General features: G+C 52.0%; 8 protein-coding genes across 8 annotated transcripts; 2 read left to right on the top strand and 6 right to left on the bottom strand.

Annotated features, from left to right (window-relative positions):
• Window positions 1-72: 72 nt before the first annotated feature.
• MGYG_08075 (hypothetical protein) lies at window positions 73-2,175 on the bottom strand (the record flags this gene model as incomplete). The annotated part of the gene is made up of 1 exon (XM_003169855.1): window positions 73-2,175. The coding sequence occupies one exon, from the start codon at window positions 2,173-2,175 to the stop codon at window positions 73-75; it is 2,103 nt and encodes a 700-aa protein (XP_003169903.1).
• Window positions 2,176-5,143: 2,968 nt separating this feature from the next.
• Window positions 5,144-5,859, top strand: MGYG_08074 (hypothetical protein; the record flags this gene model as incomplete). The annotated part of the gene is made up of 3 exons (XM_003169854.1): window positions 5,144-5,429; window positions 5,507-5,669; window positions 5,712-5,859. 3 exons carry the CDS (start codon window positions 5,144-5,146, stop codon window positions 5,857-5,859), a joined length of 597 nt encoding a protein of 198 aa, XP_003169902.1.
• Window positions 5,860-11,031: 5,172 nt separating this feature from the next.
• MGYG_08073 (hypothetical protein) lies at window positions 11,032-11,713 on the bottom strand (the record flags this gene model as incomplete). Its single annotated transcript, XM_003169853.1, has 3 exons — window positions 11,032-11,124; window positions 11,472-11,541; window positions 11,610-11,713. The coding sequence occupies 3 exons, from the start codon at window positions 11,711-11,713 to the stop codon at window positions 11,032-11,034; spliced, it is 267 nt and encodes an 88-aa protein (XP_003169901.1).
• On the bottom strand, window positions 11,706-12,192 carry MGYG_09187 (hypothetical protein; the record flags this gene model as incomplete). The annotated part of the gene is made up of 2 exons (XM_003169852.1): window positions 11,706-12,027; window positions 12,071-12,192. The coding sequence occupies 2 exons, from the start codon at window positions 12,190-12,192 to the stop codon at window positions 11,706-11,708; spliced, it is 444 nt and encodes a 147-aa protein (XP_003169900.1).
• Window positions 12,193-14,102: 1,910 nt separating this feature from the next.
• Window positions 14,103-14,768, bottom strand: MGYG_08072 (hypothetical protein; the record flags this gene model as incomplete). Its single annotated transcript, XM_003169851.1, has 1 exon — window positions 14,103-14,768. One exon carries the CDS (start codon window positions 14,766-14,768, stop codon window positions 14,103-14,105), a length of 666 nt encoding a protein of 221 aa, XP_003169899.1.
• A 42-nt stretch (window positions 14,769-14,810) lies between these two features.
• On the bottom strand, window positions 14,811-16,941 carry MGYG_09186 (hypothetical protein; the record flags this gene model as incomplete). Its single annotated transcript, XM_003169850.1, has 2 exons — window positions 14,811-16,352; window positions 16,498-16,941. The coding sequence occupies 2 exons, from the start codon at window positions 16,939-16,941 to the stop codon at window positions 14,811-14,813; spliced, it is 1,986 nt and encodes a 661-aa protein (XP_003169898.1).
• Window positions 16,942-17,656: 715 nt separating this feature from the next.
• Window positions 17,657-18,021, bottom strand: MGYG_08069 (histone; the record flags this gene model as incomplete). Its single annotated transcript, XM_003169849.1, has 2 exons — window positions 17,657-17,958; window positions 18,012-18,021. 2 exons carry the CDS (start codon window positions 18,019-18,021, stop codon window positions 17,657-17,659), a joined length of 312 nt encoding a protein of 103 aa, XP_003169897.1.
• A 645-nt stretch (window positions 18,022-18,666) lies between these two features.
• On the top strand, window positions 18,667-19,189 carry MGYG_08068 (histone H3; the record flags this gene model as incomplete). The annotated part of the gene is made up of 3 exons (XM_003169848.1): window positions 18,667-18,691; window positions 18,750-18,857; window positions 18,912-19,189. The coding sequence occupies 3 exons, from the start codon at window positions 18,667-18,669 to the stop codon at window positions 19,187-19,189; spliced, it is 411 nt and encodes a 136-aa protein (XP_003169896.1).
• Between the last annotated feature and the right edge of the window lie 408 nt (window positions 19,190-19,597).

The raw sequence follows: 19,597 nt of genomic DNA, 5'->3' as shown, positions 1-19,597 counted from the left end.
CAATAATGCTCGTTTGTACCATAGCAGGGGAAGACGGGGGAAGAGGAGAGACGTAAGGGTTTGGGTGTTCATTTAGTCGTCGCGGCCTCTCCGTTTCTGCTTGCCTGGCCACGTGACGTTGGGGTGGACAACGCGCATGTGCCGGGTGAGAGCATCGTTGCGGGAGAAGGTCTTCTCCTCGGTGCACAGGTGGCAGCGCACCTTCTGCTTGCGGGCATTGTGTATCGTATCTTCGTGGCGTGTAAGGTCGTACGGCCGTGAGAAGATGGAGTTGCACGGCTTGCCCGTCGACGGGTTGGTGCGCTCGCATCGGTGAGGTCCGGCCTGCGAGTTGCGGGCGCTAAGTCCGCGTGCGCCTAGCGTAGAGCTGTCACGCGAGAGCATGTGTGAGCCCGGTGTAGTCTGGCGGTGGGCCTCGCGCTTATGCTTCTGTAGCCGAGCGGGCGTCTCGAAGCGGCGGGTACAGCCGTGGTAAGTACAGCTGTAGGTTCCAGCTTCAGACGCAGTGTCGTCTGGTCGGCCGGCAGCCATATCCGAGTCGCGGTCCTGCATCTTGCGGTCGACGTTGGCAGCCTGGTCGAGGCCGGCTAGCGCGGCAGCGAACTCGGCACTGCTCTGCTGGTGCTGTGGGTGGCTATGGTGTTGCTGGTGCTGAGCCTGGTGCTGGGCGGCACTGGGTTGGTATTGTAATACGTCCGTACCGGCAGTCTGGCCGAGGAAGTAGGGCTGGGGTGTGCTTTGGGAGGCGGAGGATGAGAAGGGGGCAAAGGCATCGTTGGAGAAGTCTGTGTTGGCCAGTGTTGTCGCCACGGCAGCTTCAAACTGCGAAGCCTCGGCCTGGGAAGGAAAGAGCGGCATGCTACTGCTGTCTGCGGGAGACTCGTGGAACTCAAGCATCGCGTCCTTGGGCGAGATGGTCTTGGGTTGCTCGTCGTGGCCATTGTGGCTGATGAGCTCCATTCCTCGTAGGGAGGAGTTCATGTGTGATGGGTGGTGAAGAGCGTTCTGGAAGACGCTGACCTGCTGTGCCCAGGGAGAGGCATCCCGGGGAGAGTTTGTTCGGGCGTTCATGTGACCCTGAGCGGTGGCTGGCGAGTTGTGACTCAGTGTTGGCGCCGATGGTGCCAGAGTGTAAGCAGGGAAAGTGGTTGCTTCTTCCTCAACGGCGTGAGCTGCCTGTTGCTGACGGTGCTGTTGTTGCTGTTGGTGTCGCTGTTGCTCAAACACAGCTCGTCTCATAGCCATTTCCACGTCCGTATGGTCTCCTGCATTTCGGTATGAGGAGGACGGGTCGTAGGACGGGAAGGATGGCTGAGCCAGGAAGGAAGGCTGCACTGGGGTCTGCTCGGGGGTAGGCAGAGGCTTAGAGGAGCCTCGGTCGTAACCCGTGTACCCGTGGTAGGCAGAAGGGAGAGAGACGCTGGAGGAGGTAGATGGAGTGCGTCTATGCTGAGCAGCCTGTTGCGATTGCTGTTGCTGAGGCTTTGCGCAGACGCCTGAAGCTACAGGCGACTGGCCGGATGCTCGGGAAGAGAGACGGTGATGGTTATGTTGTGGCGGCAACAGCGACTGAAGGTCCCCTTCATAAGATAGACCGGACTGTAGCAGCATCTGGTTGTTATTGCTGTTGTTGTTGTTATTGTTGGTGGTGTTGGCGGTGGTGGTGCGGTGGTGTTGGTGGTGGTTATTGCTGGTATGTGGCGAGGACTGGTACACCTTGATTGAAGGCGGCGGTGGGGTATGCGATAGACCGTCTTCCCGAATCGGGAAACTCTCGTCGGGCATAGAAAAGCCGCCTGCGCCGTGGTAGAAGGACGAGATGAAGTCGGTCTCAGGAGAGCCCTGGACGGAGAAGACAGGGGAGGCGGAGTCGTAAGCGTAGGGAGAGGCCACGGCAGAGGATGACGACTCTGGCGGCGGCGGCGTAGAGCAGCTGTGGTAGACAGGGAAGGTCAACGAGGGACTATCACTGATATCACTGAAGGTCTGGTGATGGTGGTGATGGTGTTGCTCTTGCGGCTGTTCTTGCGGGTGGTGTTGGTAGGAGGAGAGAAGCAGCTGCGACTCGAGCTGGTCGAGTTGGTCGAGCTGGTCTTGTAGGAGGGTCTGTTCTGTAAATGGGCCGGTGCTGTGGCGGATATATGATGTCGACAATGAAGGAATCGAGGACAGCATCCTCTCTGATAGATATACCTTGCCCGTAAGACCGGGAAAGTTGCAGTGAGGTTCTAGTGGCGAGAGAGCCAAGACCTCAATCAACCTCCTTAGGGCTGAAACTCTGTGGGATGCCTTTGCTCTGTACCACTGGATTCGAATAAAATATGATGGTGATAAAAATATAAATAATTAAAAAAAATGGGAGGGAAAAAAGGGTGGGAGTTGGTCTGTTGTTATATCTGTGATGCGACGACTCGATGTAGGCTCATGGAGGTGTGCTTTTGCTTTTTGGTTTTTCTTTCCTTTTCAGCTCTCGTCGGGTGGCCTTGGTACTTGGTGTAAGGTGTGGCTGGTGCAGGAGGTGGTGCCGTGGATCGCAGGGCTTCGGCTGCTGCTTTTCTTGATGGCTGGTGGTTGCTGGTTGTGCTGTCTGATGTCTGCAGAAAGTGAGAAGAGCGAGATCCAAGGCAACATACTATATACTAATACCCGCGCTAGATAAAACTCTATTGTCGATTTCTTTTTTGCAAAGGCTAATCGGGGCTAGGCCAGATCGGGACCGACGTGGCTTGGCTTTCTTTTTGGTAAAAATTTCAACTTTAATCTTCACCGCCTTTAGTTAATCCGCGCTAGGTTGCATTGGGATGCCAAGGCCGTTTCCGTACTAAAACTTCGGGCTTGGGGGCTTGTGCACAGGGCTATTATGCAGGACATCAAAGACACATATCGAACAGAGAACATGGGAGAAGCAGGAAGATGGCCGGCGAGTCGAGACGAAGGAGCAGAGACCGCGATGTGCCCGCCCAGCGAGAAGGGACAAGCGACACTCGGACAAGGAAGCGACAGGGCCCCCGTAGGGCTGTTGTTTCCCGTCAGCACGCACCCAATAGGTAGCATATGTACTGTATGTAGACCACCCAGCCAGGCATGATTTGGGTACTTACTGACTACCCCACGGCTCGCAGAATTAACTAACACTAATACTCCGTACTACTAGAACAGGACGTCCGCAAGACAGGGACGAAGAGCGAGCCGAACTACTCCGGTTTCCGTCCTCCGTCTTGCTCCGTTCTCCGTTTACGCTTCTTCCACACTGACTGACTGCTGTCCGGAGATACTGGAGTTCGAAGGAAAAGGGAAAAAAAGGGTCGAATGGCCTGTGGCTTTACCCTTGCCCTGTCCGGTTACACCGATCGAACTCCGCCACAATGACATTGACAAACTAAGACGAAGAAAAAGCAACGAGTCTCGACCTGCATGCATGAATGCGACCTGATGCAGTAATTCATCGTCATTCTGTTTGTCCTTCTTGCTTCTTCCGGCTACGACGAGGTTCTAATCGGGCTCGCTCTCTTGCAGTGGGCGTCGTTGCTTTTTTTGGATGATGCTGGCCCTTTGCTTATTCTTGCTATCCCGTCTGCTTGCTTGCTTTGCGTGCCTACTCGCTACTGACCTCACACTTACTAATCTTAATAATGAGCGAAGATATGTGGCTAGTGAGTCGATCGTGGGGATCGTCATCAATAGCAGCGCATAGTTCGAGAGAAAAACGCACCGCAGATGGGTGACGATGCTGGAGAGCTCTCCACGTTCTGCTCTCCAGCCACAGGATTGACCATTCATGGGTGCGTTGTGTGTAGTGCTGCTCCCGATAACAATGCATCATCGCCGGCCGTCTTCTCAATTCCTGTGCTATCCTCCCCCATCACTGACTTATGGCCTGCCTGGCTCGGCTGTCTGACTCGTGGTGGTCATCTGACCTCGGACTCTGGAAGGACTTAACTCGGCCATCCGAGTCATCCCCTGGTTTAGTTTCTTAAAAAAGGTGGATTCGACAGCTATGTATACGCAAGGAAAACGGGTATATAAGATTAATACACAGCTTATCCCCGTCCGACGGTGAGGTTCCTGGTCCGTGACTACGGTGACTACGATGATGATTACTATCGATGACTACAAATGATACGCGCGATGACACAACGACAACGCAACTCGGCCGTCGGGTCGGTCCCTCGCGCTCCAAGTGACCCGGCTAAACACCCTTGTCGACCAGGTTAAGCTTGACAAATCAATAATAGTATTTTAATACTGGAACATTATTCAAGTTGTACTACTAGTCGGAAAAGAGCACGGCGCTACATCGTGTCCCGTCGTAGTGGTACGTAGGGCCTAGCGAGGAACGGTAGGCTCGGGAAAGGATTCGTCTGGGTAACTAGGGGTAGGGTAGTTTCCGAGATCCCGGGCTCTCCTCCCTCTTCTCTCTTCTCTTTTTTTCTTTCGCTCCTTACAACTGATAATTACGGTTTTCTTACTTTATGACACGGACAGGATCCGATAGCCAGGTTTCCTCCGTCAACCGGGTTCACGAGGCTCGTCTATTCCTGTCCATCTCTTTACCTTGAGTTATTTCCGTCGAGTCCTTTCTCGGACTCTCGAGGGCAGACCAAACAGCAGAGGAGCAAAGAAAGGAAAAAGCAAAGAGAATCCAGGATCCGTAATTCGATAGATCAAGAAGTCAATCTCAGATCTCAAAATCTCCATTCTCCGAAGTTTAGCAAGGGACAAAGGGAGGAGAAACATGTGGTTTTAGTGGTGGTCGGTGGTCCGTCTCGCTGTCGGCTGTAGATCGATATTGCACCATCAACCTTTTGTACAGCCCAGATGCGAGCCATCATTCGTCCGTCCAGTGTTTTGCAGCACGACGCATTTTAATTTAGGGGTCTGGGGAGAGACGCAAAAGTCGGCTTTAGGGATTTGAACGATAACCTAGTCGGTGTTCCCCCCTGATCTTGATTTTGGCCGTGGTTGTGATGCCTGATGCGAAACCATACAAATCTTGGTCTTGAGCTAGGAGGAGCACAGCAAGTGTGGACGTGAACTGGGCATGAACCGTATGAACCCGTGTAACACTCATGTCGGTGCTGGGCGGTGGTGATGTCTGCGGTGATGCCTATATCGCCAGAGACCATGGATACCAATAGACACCATGCCGAGCGGTGTTAGTAGTACCACGATTTCCGCTCGATCGAGATCGAGGATTCTACCAACGACTTCAGATCGCTCGTCATGTGGCGGTGCAGGGGTGAAGACATCATCCATCGTTCCTCTATCTCGAAAGAGGACTTACTTACGCCCAAAAAGCAAGCAGAGAAAAAGAAAAAGCAGGAAACGTCCCAATACGGGAAAGGGAGAGATGATTGTCTGGATTTTGGAGGAGAGAAAAAGCAAAGACGAAGCACGAGAAGGGGAAGGGTTAAGCGCCAATGTACGAAGTACTATTGGCGAAGGATGAGGTAGTTGGTACATGCATGAAAAAAAACTCCCTGATACTTGGTGCACTATGGTACAGTAGCATGCAAGACGTTATATTCACGAACTGGGAGCAGCAGAGACGGCGTCGGTCGATCTACGGGGCCGAGTTCCGGTTACTACGATGCCTACGACGACTGCTACGACGACGACGACGAGCTATCGGTGGTGCCGACGGAGCAACTAGTTGTCCTATCTACGTGGTACTATATTGGCATTTACTAATCGAACGGGGCATCTGCTAGCTGTTGGCGGAGACGGACAAAACTCGTGGCAGCTGTTGGGTGTCCAGAGAAGCAAGTACAAGCTACTTATGCGCGAATGCGGGTACCTACAGCCCTACGAACAACCAAGTCAGAGACGACGACCATCTTCCCCTTTTTCCCAATGTAGCACAACGCATTTCTTGGGATGTCCAGCTAACCAGCCAACGAGCAGCACGCAGTGGAGAGAAATGACACAAAAAGAGGGAGGAAGAAAATTCATCCTCCAATCACGACACGAGAAACAGCTGCACAGCCACAGATTTCAAGTTCCACCGCATTTGGATTATCCTCTTTTTTTACTTTCCTCTGGCTTTTCGCTTCGTCTGTCCGATCTGTCTCATCTGGCGGCTAAAAGGAGCAGAGAACGCGAGCCGCGATGACGAGCGGGCGTTGTCGATCGGTTGAAGGCTGCCGAATACGGCGCTTGGCTCTGGCAGTTGCGCGGAACAACAGAAAGGCCTGCGTGAGGCTGTGCTGAGCCACAGTGGCTAGTAAGCTGGCTCAACTAGTCATGCGTGGTGATGGTATGGATGGAGTCGGCGATGGGGAAGTTGAGAGGTTGACAGGCAGTCGTGGTGGTTCGTGGCTTGCATGGTCCCTGAGGTGACATGGAGAGCTCGACGGATGCTACATCTACAGCGCTATCTACGGAGTCCGCGATGGAGTACGCAGAAGCGACATCTGGAGGCATCGAACAGGCTGCTGTTAGGCCAGCCGAGTCATGGGATCTCTTTGTCTGAGACACACCTTGGGCCAGAGCTCGTCGGGGTTCCGCAGCTCGACAGCTCGCGAACTAGTTTAACGACTCCGTACCAGAAGTCCAGACCTAGAACAACGTGCCCGGCGCGCAACGGGGCCGGCAGGCTCTGGGCCAGAAGCCAGCGCAAGATGCACAGAGATGCGATCGGAGGGAAAAGAAAGCAAAAGGTAAAAAAAAACTCTTCACCCAGAGACACATGGCATCTCGCATCCTTCCTCCTGGAATGTTTCTCCCCGCTGCTGATTGGCCCTATGCAGCCCTATCTTCACCTCCACACCCTTGCAAGGAAAAAATTTTCTTCTTCCTCCCATGTCGTTGTCTCTTCCTCTCTGACTAAGATCAGCGCTCTGCATCCCATCCTCATCCCATCCTTTGGCTTGCTTTTTCTTTTTCCAACCTTCCGTTTGCCTATCCCTTGCATATCTTGTCCCTCCTCCTTCCCCCCTTGTCCTTTTTCCCTTGTCCACTCTCGTCTGTGCGCTTGACGAAATTTTACTTTTCTATTTTTAAATTTAAGCCCAAAAGTTTAAAAGTAAAAAGATTCTGCCGGTCTTGGCGTGCAGGGTCCCAACATCGACCAGAAAAGACTTTCGCAAGGGACGATACAAAGAACAAGAGGGTTAGAGATGAGCGGAAGACGGCGACCGGAGACGCAAGGCTTGATCTTGTGCTGCATGACCCGGCAAGGACCTGGACGTTTTTTTTTTCTTGTGGCTTAGGTGTCGAGCTTGGACAGCACATGGCAGTCCTACGAAAAGGGGCCGCATCCGCACTTCCATCGATCCTGTTCTTGACGAGCTGGAAATACATATATTGCACCTCTTCTCCTCTTCATTTCCACCTCTCCCTGCCTGTTTATGGCCCGAGCAATTAGCAGATGCCAGCCCAGTTGACGTGACACGTTATGCCATGTCTTTTCTTTTTCCTTTTACTGCTCTATCCACCTACAGGGTGCGGAGTACGGACATCTTCTTCACGGACTTGGGGCCAGCAAGCAGCAAAGGCAGGCATAATGGTCAATGGAAGAGTGGAAAGCGGGCGGTAGTGGACCGTCAACCCTCTCTCTGCCCCGGCTGGTTTAGAAGGAACAACCCCGCAAAGAATCCTGATTCGCTTCTGTGACCATGCACACGAAACCCGTGCTTATTTCGACAAAACTTGCCACTTGAGATGTTCATTGCCTGGATTTTTCGGCTTGTATTTTTTATTTTTTTCTGGTTTTTGGGACTGGACCGTGAACTCGCTATCCTACCGCCCTCCTTTCTCTTCTCGGTGTACATGCTGTTTACGTCGCTTTGCCATTGATATTTCCGCGGGGTATCAGCTGGAACTGACATTGAAGTTGGCATAGGCATATGCACTGGCTTGGGCCAGCCTTGGGCCTGAGATGATATTTGCCATGGCTTGACAGGATGAGGCAAATATTTGTTTTATGTTTCGACGGCTTCCTTCTTACCAGTCCCAGGGCTCTGGATCCAGGGGCCCATTCTAACCGTCTACCAACCTTGGGTTAGCTAGTACCTTTTTTCGCCTCCCTCCATTCGACCAGTCCCCTGTGAACAATCTGACAGGCAAGACACATCCTTAATGCACGATTAATTGATCTGCACCTCGTCACTTCGACTGGCTGAAATATTCGACGGTCTCTCGACGCCTGAAGCACCTATATGCGGATACTCCCCTCCCCACCAGGGACCCATGACGTACGCATGCAAGACTCGCTTATGTATGCACCGCAGCTTATATTTTCCTGATTACTATTCTCCCCCCATGCTGTCTGTCTGACGTGCAGAACCGTTACGCATCCAGCGCCCCGGAAAGGAATCAACAGCCACTTCCCCCTCTCACAAACACCACCACTATGCAGCGAATAGCTCCTCAGCAGTGGACAATACATATATGAACATGCATACATAACGCCACACCTACTTCTCAAGCCACAACTCTCTTTTTGCACTTCTGGACATACCCCTTTTTGCCTCCGCTGTCGTTTCTCTATTTGGCGAAGAAACGAAGACTAAGAGGAATAAGCAATATCGAACTGAGTGAGAGGGTGTGGAACCTGGAGGAAGGATTCAAAAAGGTAAGAGGACACTTTACTCATATGTGCTTATATGCTTGTATGCATGTGAGCCTATTATCAGCGAGATATGTCTAGGTACGATATGATATGCCAATTCTTCCTGCATCAATCGAAACGGGGGTCCCTTTGCCTCCCATCACATCCGGCAATAACTCAAATCAACCAGCCTTACGTTACTTCTCCGTTGACCAGGCAAACACCGATATCCCATCATAGTGGTTGCTACGAAGCAAGCGAGACGAGAGGAAGAGAATATGTGTACCATTACGTATATTCGCCTCTTTTCTCAGCCAGGCAACAGAATCACTTGATCGATCAGTCGTGATAGCAATGACGAGAAGGCAAGACCAAACCGGCCAGTCGTTGATATCAAAAAGCCAAAATACACATATTCAGGTAACGGGACATATCTTAGACTGGTTAAACCCCAGGGATCTAAAACGAACCTAACCCACCGTGCTGGAAACTTGATGTGCAATACGGAGTCTTCTGATGTACTCGATAATAATTGGATATTTCCCAGTCAACGATGGCGGAGAGCGAGAGGTACAAAGGGTCCCCTTTACTGAACCCTGAGCCTTTCTTTTTCTTCTCTCGTTTCTTATTCTTTCACTAACGAACCACCCTAACTGCCCTATCGACTCTCCAAAACCCCCCTTTCCCAGTGACTCTCATGTCTATCTCTATTCTAGCAGCCCAACCAGCATCCTCTTTTCTGCCGGTGGATATTGCTTCTCTCCCTTTTTTCTTTTCCCTCCCGATCATTTTTCAACTCGTTCTTTTTTTGCAATCAGTCGTTGCTCATATATTCTCCAGCCTCAGTTCTGCAAGCACCGCAGCTGCAGGTTAAAAATGACCGATAGGCGTTGCTTCTTGTGTCCCGCCGAATTCGGCGTTTTTCGAAATACTGGGCGCCTGTCTTACGGGAGTATCTACATATCAACCAACTAACTAGTAGACTCACACAAAGTACGGAGTATAAGGCCTTGGGTCGTGGGAACTACGAGAGATGAGAAAGAAAAGAGGGTAAAAAAAGAAAGAAAACCAGGTTCATCCGTATGCCCGCTCTGTAACTACTAACATTAGTCAAAACAACTACATGGTTGTGATTTGATTATTGTGCTCTATCCATGCAAATCCATATACCTGGTGTATATGCGATTCCGGACCAGTGCTCGTTTCCAAATTTTACTATCCTTCTATCCGTACCTTGATAGTCAACTAGCAAACCAGCTGCTTAACTTTTGGGCTCTTGTTGGTCGAGGGCGCCTCACTCTCCTGGCTAGCTGCTGCTTGCTAACATACACTACAGCCAACTATCTCAACTCGCTAGCCTCCTTTATCGTCCCTGGCGTCGCTAACCAACTAGTTAAAGACGAGTGTATGTAACATCCAACAAAATCGGACATGCACAGACCTTCTTTTTGCTCCTTTTACCCTTCACATTGTCTTAGGTACCAGCTAAACTACACGTCAAACTTTGCGGCCCTCCCTCTTCCACCGATTCCGGAAAATGGTATAGTATTGCCCTTCATGTTTTCCGTGGGCGTGGACGGAGAAGAGGAAAAAGGGACATCGGGATTCAAAGCAAGACACCAAAGGCCATCTCACCAACCAGCTAACTCGCTCAAAAACAGGGAACCGAAACGAGAAGCAAAAGAAAAGAAAAGAAAAAAATGGCCCGCACCAATGTTTAAAGTGTCTTCTAGGCGAGTTTCTAGAAGAACTTTCTTCCGGGATTTTTTTTTGCGCTTTTCATTGCTTTTTCCCTCTTTGTTTCGTTCCTGCTGGATTCTGGCTGGCTGGCTGGCTGGCGCTGGTTGCTGCTTTTCCCTTCCAAGTCCAAGGCCGTGGCAGGGACCGAGCACCAACACCAGCGCGCCAGCATGGGCATCGAATCGAGGTTTGGTACATCTCCGGATTCCGGTTCGGACTTTTTGCGAACCCCCGTTTCGTTTCCAATCAAGATTCGAATTTCTTTCATTTATGCAGCGGCCTCGAATAGGAAACGGACAGGGATCTTTTGCTTCTTTTCTATAGATCATTAATGATATATAGTGAATTTATCGGCAGATATATGGTTCGATCCGAGCCGGCGAATAAAAGGCAGGATTTGGTAGAATTTTTCGCTCCCCCCATGTTTATTGTGACGACCAAGGAAGAGAAGGTTCAGCGGTGCAGCATCAAGGAACAAACATATCAGAGATGCTGGTTTCTGGCTATGTGCCTATCCACTCGACTGCTGGCTGACTTTCTTCCCGTGTCTGTTCGCTGGGCTGAGAAAGTCGAAGAGTGATCTGATCTGCCAGGCCAAAGCAACGCAACCAAAAGCAAGCCAGCAGCCGGCATCGGCGTGAGAACATTAAGGTTGAACCGCATTTACTTAAGATAATAAAATGGGTCTCTTGTATTTCGTTTCATGCTTGTTCAGGTCGCAGATTGGCTGTGCTGTTAGATTAAGCAGACCGACCAAGAGTTGATGCTCTCGTTTTCCATCCGTGTCGCCTGGGACGTGGGATGTCACTCTCGAGGCCTTCCTCGGGATCTCTCTGGACATGGAATCTACAGCAGCCGATTAGATGCCTATAACGCCGGCGGTTATAGGCGACAAAGGGGGGAGACCAGGACAACCGGCTCGATCGGGAAGGTATACACTGTAGGCCCTCTCTAAGGCACAAGGCACCTCAGAGCCCCGTATTAGGTACGGAGTACTCCGAACTCCATACTGCGTAAGTATGCTGGATGGACCTGATAACGAGTAGTAGAAGGGGGAGGAAAATTGATCGTGCAACAGAGCGGATGCGTGTTGTGGGTCGTGCCCACCATCCCGCTGTGCCTTGAACTGAACTGCAAAGTAAAGTGTTAGGTACGGATATCAATCCTCAAGCTAACTTACTAGTCGGATTAAATTCTCACTCCAGCCAGCCGACAGTTCGCTTCCTAACACTCTGCTTCGTTTCATGGGCCTGATGGACGGAAAAGCAAAGAAAAGGGGAAGCAAAATGTGAGCCATCAGGCGGCTCTCGCCTTTTACTTTTTTCCCCCATCAAGGCAGAATGTGAGCGTCCCTAATCTCAGGGGGAAAAGAGCACAGAGCAGAAAGCAAAAGAAGAATGAGAAAGCAATCTTTTCAAACATGTCGTCTCATTCTGGATCGTTGTTGTTTGCTCCCGTATTCTCCTCTCCGTATAGGGCCAATGTCTGCAGACGTGCCTGAGGCTTCTTGGTTCGCTAACGAGCGCCATCCAATAACAGGACGCATGCCCTTGTCATCGCGTGCGCCAGAAGAGACGCTATCGAGACCCTTACGATGAAGGATCTGCTTCTTTCGGGTAAGGCCTCCGATCGATGGATCGATCTTCTTGGAGATTGGCCGCCCAAATGGTGTCATGTCGGAATTTTGCACCTCAGCCCTGCCCTGTCTTTGTCTCTTGTCTTGCCTCGAGTCATAACTATGGATCCGATCTCTGATAACCAACTGCCTGGATGCCTAACCGCCAGACGTGCTCGAGACCATCTGAGATGAATCTGGAAGCTCTAGGCGCTTTCCACACCACACACTCAATACGAGAGCAAAGCCAGGCCTGCTTCACCGTCTCTGAAAACACGGCCAACATGGCAAGACGCTGACGCCAACGCCAACGCCAACGCCAACGCCAGCACCAGCACCAGCATCAGCGCCGACCCTGGCTATCTGGCCATGTGTCCGCTATGACCTGACCGGCGCGTTTGACGCGGGATAAGATCAAGATAAGCAGAATTATCCATGGGGATTAACCAAACCCAAACCAAGCCAGCAAATCGATATGCTAACTCTGCTTGCCCCCCGGTACTTCCCGAGCGAAAAGCGAAAGGTGAGTGTGTGCCATGCCATGCCACGCACGCTGGCCCGATCTCGTTCTATTCGTGTACGTACTTAAATCTTCGCGAGATAACCGGCCCATGTCAGTATCCCATGCCATGTACTCTCGACACCTCAGATTCGACAAGGGCAAGTATACGAAGTAGAGAGCAGTATTCACCTGTTCACCGCTCCGTAGCCGCCGCCGATATGACGTCGCAAATGCAGCAAAGTCGGAAGTATATATGACTGTCCTGCATATGCCTATGCATAGGTACATGCCAGATGATATCTCGGCCCTGCGATAAGGCAACTCTGTACGCCAATCTCAAAGTTGCGGTGCGCAGGATATGGTTGTATTCGATCATCTGTACGTCACGGGTCAGTTATGTCTGTTGATCGACGCATATACAAGCATATCAAATGCACACATACATACGTACACGGCACGAGCGGTACAGGGGGGTAGGGCTGGGGAAGGGTGTGGGAGGAGGAGGAGGACCGAACCGACTCTATGACCCGCTGCATTGATTTATGCATTTTGACACGTCGTTTCAACGCTCGAGTCGATCCTCAGGTCCAGTCGGGGTGTGAATGGATATATTTGCAAACTGCAAATCCCGACGGTGTAAATCAGGAGTAACTATCGTTTGGTTGTCGGTTGGCGAGTTGGTGGTGCGGTGATGGCGGATTTGACGTTTGGGAGGCGAGTTGATCGCTTGTGGTGGTGACTTTGGTTGATGTACTTTCTGGCTACCACCACCATTGCCGTAGTTGTCTGCCTGATTATGGCAAATAGAACATGCTCCGTAGATGGATGGGTGGATGGGTTGATGGACATATCATATGGATATGGCAATAGACTGATTATCATATGGGTATGCATTTTACTTGCAACGAAGCAGTGGTCGACTACAATATACAATATTGATACAACACTCAACACACAAAAAATCAAGAATAAAGATAAAAAACCGAAATCGATATCCATTCACTTTTATTCTTACAGCTAAATACTCGGGATAGATAGGTAGATAAGTAGACAAATAAATCCAACTCAGTAGACCAGAGGCCACTCAAATGAATAGTTATGTAAAGCACCCGAAACGCAGCACAGGGCAAAGCAGGGGGTGAGGAGCCATACCAAGAAATAAAATCAAGTAGGTAAGAATTAGTAGTATATAGAAGATGGCAGATAGATGATAGACGGGTTCCGGTCCGTCGAGTCCAGTATCAATTTGGTTTGCTTTGGCCTGTTTGTCGGGTAGGGTAATGGTAATGGTAGGGTAGGTTAGTTTGATCCCATGCCGGTGGGAAGAAAGGTAAACGCAAGGAAACGCAAGGAAAGGACAGAATGCAGGTGCAGATGTGGATGTAGATGTGGATGAATGTAGATGCAATACAGTGGGGCGGAGGCGGGAGTAGTAAGGAGTGAAATCGCGGGTAAATGAAATGAAATGAAACGCAGACAAGAAACGCATCAAGCGGAGTAAAGTAGGTAAGTAAAGTAAGGAGATCCGAAAGGGGTACGGTACGTAACCAAGAAAGGAAAAACAAGGACGGGGATGGATATCGACCCGAACATCGAAATAAGAAGGGTAGTAAGAGGAAGAGAAATGTGCGTTGCACTGGTATATAGAAGTGAAGAAGAAAACAAGGCAAAACAGGGCAGGCAGGGCACACGACTCAGCTCGACACCCTTAACCGGAATAACCCTGACCACAAGGAGTTTAGACGGGGCTTTTTAGACCGATCTGCTCCCTGGCCTGTGGCTACGGGTGACGCCGTGCGCGACGGGATGTGCACTGACATAGCACGCGGCAGGGGAGGAGGCGAGGATGGGTCTGAGGTCGGCAAAGGCGGAGGAGCACCGACCAAGGACATTGAGCGGGCTGTTTTGGTGTGACGAGAGGCGATGCGTGGTTTGGGAGCGGAAGGGTTTCGCTTGATTAGTTTGCGGGCTTGTGCTTGGGGCTGTAGCTGTAGGTTGGGAGGCGCGGTTGACGTGCGGGAGAGAGATCGTGGCTCCGTCTTTTTGGCTACCGGGAGGGCCTCTGGAGCTGAATCAGGAGTAGGAGAAGGAGTAGGAGCAGGAACAGGAACAGGAGCAGAAGCAGGAGCAGGAGTCTTGTCAGGGCAAGGGCCACGGGCGGGGACAGATGTCGGAGCCAGGGGTTGGCGTTTTCGTGCCGCTTGTCTCTTCGATGGGGAACGATTTGGTCTTGCGGTACTGCGACTTGTAGTCCTCTCCGCTGGTCTTGGGGGTAGACAAGGTAGTGGAAGAGGCAGACGCCGCGTTTGAAGCATGGACAAGCGAAGGACAGGACATGGAGGCTCGGCTTTCCACGGCATCGGTTGGACTGTCTGCTGTCTCATCTGTATCAGTGATATCCGTCATTGAGCTTCCGGTGAACAAGCGAGAGGTGGCTCTAGGCCATTGAGATCGACGGTTAGAGCGGGGACGAGGCTGGGGCCATAGATTGATCGCTGGCCGTATGGTGTTGTTTCTTCCTCGACGGTGGCTATCTGGACGTTATCGGGACGACCATAGAGCCACGTAGCATGTCTAGAGGTCCCACGCTGTTTGGATGCCTGTTCTGCTGGGGTAGCAGCTGCTGGAGCTGGAGCTGGCGCTGGCTGCTGCAGGGGTATCAATGGCGGGTTTGGCTGCTGATGCTGGGGCTGGTTCTTGGTGAGATCGGAGTCAAAGACCACGGTGTTTCGACGGAGCATGTCTGCGCCTGCTGGACCGGTGGGAGTGTGGTATGATTGAGATCTAACAGCTACAGCAGAGGCTGGCCTGGGCATTGCAGCGTTGGTGGCTCTTCTGGCTACAGCGGTTGCAGTTGCAGTTGCAGTGGCAGGACGGACGTGTGCAGCGACTGAGGCGGATCGTTGAGCAGCTGGCTGAACCTGGCGGTCGAGACTGGATGTGCTTGATGACGCCCTGGGGTTTGCAGCTATGGCACTAGCAGCGGTACGAGCGGGAGAAGCAGTGCGAGCTCCGTAGTAGGAGTGGCTTCTTATAGCAGACGGGAGACGCGGGCGAGCTGTTGAAGTAGTTGAAATAGTTGAAGTAGTAGCTGTAGCTACAGGCTGGGCGTCTGCTTGCGGGAGACTGGAGGTACTGGCGGATGCAGCAGGGTTAGCAGCTACAGGGGTGGAAGCCGAGTAGGCGTGGTACGCCTTTGGTGGGCCTGGTGCAGCAGACATGGGTCGAGCGATGGTACTAATCACAGGTCGCTGCGTAGACATAGCCACTGGTACGGTAGTAGCTGGAGGTGGAGCTTGAGCTTGTACTGGAGGCTGAACGGGAGCCTGTTTATCCAGGCTAGAAGAGCTGGCCGAAGCAGGAATGCTTGCAGTGGAATAGGCATGATACGACTCCGTCCGTACGGCCGAGGGTCTGGCAGAGGGCCCAGCAGAGGACCCGGCAGAGGGTCCAGGTGCAGTAGTAGGTGCAGTAGTGCTGGGTACAGGGACAGGGGGAGGCCTCCTAGTCGGCTGGGGGATCTGGTGGACTGACGTCAAGCTCGACGAACTAGACGCTGAAGAATTCGTCGTAGAAGCGACGGCCGCTGTAGACGTAGAAGCAGAAGCCGAAGTAGAAGCCGGAGTAGACGTAGAAGTAGAAACAGGAGTAGGAGTCGAAGCTGACAGGATCATGGGGGTTGAGCTGGAGTAAGCATGGTACGGCGTGGGACCAGGCCGAGCAGGGGCCGGAGACTGGCGCCGGACAGCAGAGACAGCCTGATACGCCTGTCGCTCGGAAGCAGAGGTCGAGGTCGAGGTCGACTTGCTCAATGGCACCGCAGAGGAAGAGTAGGCGTGGTACGGCTCCGTCCTGACGGCTGTGGACATGGGCCGGGCGATGGTTGATCGTGCAGCCGCCGTGGGCCAGCGTAGCCATGGCCGCCGACAGCGACGGAGTAGGGCCTGTCATGGTGATTGAGGTGTCTAGAGCGAGGAGGCAAGCCGGCCTGCCGTTTGAAAAAGAAGAAGTTCTCGCTCTTGAATGATGATGTAGTTGATGCTGCTGGAGTGGTCGAAGTAGTTAGAAGCGGTGGTGTCGCCGGCGAACTGGGGCAGGTTGTTGACCAGCGAGTGCAGCGACTGAAAGTTGCCTATGGACGGCAAGTAGACCGGCTCGTCGTCCTCTGGCAGCTCGCTGGACGCAGCTGGAGGCTGGGATGAAACGCCTGCAGGGGGAGTATGCTTGATACTGCTGGTACTGCTGTTGATATTGTTGCTGCTGCTGCTGCTGCTGCTGCTGTTGTTGCTGGACCTGGTCCTGGGTGTGGGTGTTGGAGTAGAACCGCTGGCGCTCCGGCGAGTTGATATCGTAGTATCCAAGGTTCTCTGCACTCTTTTCCTGCGACTGGCCTTGACCCTGACTGTCTGTCTGTACCTGCGTCTTGTCTGTCTGGGTATGCAGTGGCGGGAGTTGCTGCAGCTGCTGCTGGCGGTCCTTTGGCCGAGTGCCGCGAATATACTGACTGCCTCTCGACGCCGAGCGAGGCTGCATCTTTACTCAACCTCGGGCACTAATATTGATATCGATATATAGGCTTCCCTCTCTTAATGGCTTTACTAAGAGGAGAGGGAAAGGGGCAGCCCTTAAATAACCCAGACGGCTATCTATCTCACTTTTTGAGGCGAGCAGGGAATTAGATTAAACCAGACAGGCCGGGCACTCCACCAGAGGAAAAGCGAGGGCAAAGCGAGGTTGAAACGGCTCCTGAAACAGCGTGAAACGAGCGTCGAAGAGAAGAGCGAGGGACTCAAGAAGAATAAATGAAAGACATCACCAGTGATGGGAGAAGAGAAGAAGAAGAAGAATGTACGGAAGAAGAACGAATGCAAGGAGAAGAGACGAGAAGAAGGGGATGGGAGGGAAAAGTTGCAAAGCGGACTGTGGATGGCGTTACACCGTGGCCGTCGTGGGCAGCGAGAGTGACAACTCCCAGCCAGTAGCAGCAGGCGAAAAAGCAAAGTCCGAAGCCTCTTTGTAATCTGTCGATCAAGCGAGATGAAGACGTAGAAGTGTATAAATAGATAGAGTAGAAGCAGAGCAGATGAAGTGTGGTAATGGTAATGGTATTCATTGGCAGTGCCAGAGTAGTCATGAGTATGGTATGATACAGACTCCATTAAGAAAAGAACAGAAACAGTCAAAGCAGAAACCCCTATCCGATAACCCCATGAAGAAAGAAAAAGAAAGCGTCGTGAAGAAAGCGTGTCTAGCCACCGAAGCCGTAGAGGGTGCGGCCCTGTCGCTTGAGGGCGTAGACGACGTCGAGCGAGGTGACGGTCTTGCGCTTTGCGTGCTCGGTGTAGGTGACGGCGTCGCGGATGACGCCCTCGAGGAAGGACTTGAGCACGTTGCGGGTCTCGCCGTAGATCATGGCAGAGATACGCTTGACACCACCACGACGCGCGAGACGGCGGATGGCAGGCTTGGTGATGCCGTGGATGTTGTCGCGGAGGATCTTGCGATGGCGTTTGGCACCGCCCTTGCCGAGTCCCTTTCCTCCCTTGCCGCCTGTTTCTATTAGTTACACTTTTATAAAAGTAGAGAGTAGAAGTAGCACTTACGTCCAGTCATGATGAAGGTAGTAGAAGAGTAGAAGTGGTAGAGTGGTAGAGAGGCTGTCTAACGACGCGTCTTGTAGATGTAGTTGTAGTGGTGGATGTTGTAGATGAAGATGTTGCTTGTTGTTGTAGTGAGCGAGAGAAGGAAGAGAAGTCGCTTTTCTACTTTTGGCGCGTCAGAAAGTGATCTAGGGGCCAGCCAATCAGCGTCGAGGATCAGGATCACTAAGCAGATCACCAACTCTGATGCGGTTGATGCGGTTGATCTAGACAGCGACGCCAGCCAAAGTGACCTGATGATGAGAAAGTACAGCATAGAAAGTGACAGAAGAAGCGAGCATCAACTGATCCCGCCGTGATCTGTCTCCTGGCCTGCGCTGGCTGCCGGATCAGCCCTGGATCAGTCACTTTGCTGCTTCTGCGCCGCCCAAGATCAACTCAGCTCGTCTAGATCAACCCTGCTTAGCTAAGCACCCCGCCAAGCCGCCAACACTACAAATATCGCCGACTTCTCGCTTTCTCTTCCTCTTCTTCTTCAGACACACAAGTCAAGCATCAAGCAGCATCAAGACGCAAGCATCAAGACTCAAGCAACAGCTTCATCTTCATCTCATCCACCACTTCAACCACTTCAGCTACTCAAACAACACCCATCAAAATGGCCAGAACTAAGCAGACTGCCCGTACGTTCGCTCGTCACGTCTCTCGCGTCTCCCACTTCATACTGACCCATGACTGCAGGTAAATCCACTGGTGGCAAGGTCCCCCGTAAGCACATCGCTTCCAAGGCCGCCCGCAAGGCCGCCCCAACCACCGGCGGTGTCAAGAAGTCCCGTCGCTACAAGCCAGGTAGGCCACTCTATTCTCTTTCTCTTTCTATCTACTTCTTACTAACAAACACAGGAACTGTCGCTCTCCGTGAGATCCGTCGCTACCAGAAGTCCACTGAGCTTCTCATCCGCAAGCTCCCCTTCCAGCGTCTCGTCCGCGAAATCTCCCAGGACTTCAAGACCGACCTTCGATTCCAGTCCTCTGCCATCGGCGCTCTCCAGGAGTCCGTCGAGGCCTACCTCGTCTCCCTCTTCGAAGACACCAACCTCTGCGCCATCCACGCCCGCCGTGTCACCATCCAGCAGAAGGACATCCACCTCGCCCGTCGTCTGCGCGGTGAGCGTTCTTAGATGTGCTCCCTCCTTCTAGCTTCACCTTTTTAACGACACGGTCTGGGGTTTCATGTTTTTTCTCTCTTACTAGTTGCAGTGGCTCGGACATGGGTTTGGTCAGAGGCGTTTTATTCATGTTTTTCTTCTCTTAACTTTTCAATCATACCTTCTACGTGTGTATAATATCCAGTCTGTCGCGATGAGTGAGGCTGAGGACGTAGCTTGATCTCAATAGACTCACTTTACGTCTATCTCTTTCTCTTTTAGTCTTCTTGTTATTGTTCGCGTACGTGTCGTGTCAGACGTGATGTAGATGACTGTAGAAGTGGATGTAGATGTGCGGCTGACTCGGCTTATTCTCGGGTGTATCGAGTTTCACACACAACACATCATCACCGTATAGCATGAAGACAGCAGTCGATAGTC

This window comes from Nannizzia gypsea, genomic scaffold (genome assembly GCF_000150975.2).
Source record: "Nannizzia gypsea CBS 118893 supercont1.8 genomic scaffold, whole genome shotgun sequence".
NCBI classification, from domain to species: Eukaryota; Fungi; Ascomycota; class Eurotiomycetes; order Onygenales; family Arthrodermataceae; genus Nannizzia; species Nannizzia gypsea.
Note: the sequence above shows the minus strand (reverse complement) of the source record. Positions and strands in the feature narration are given on the sequence as shown.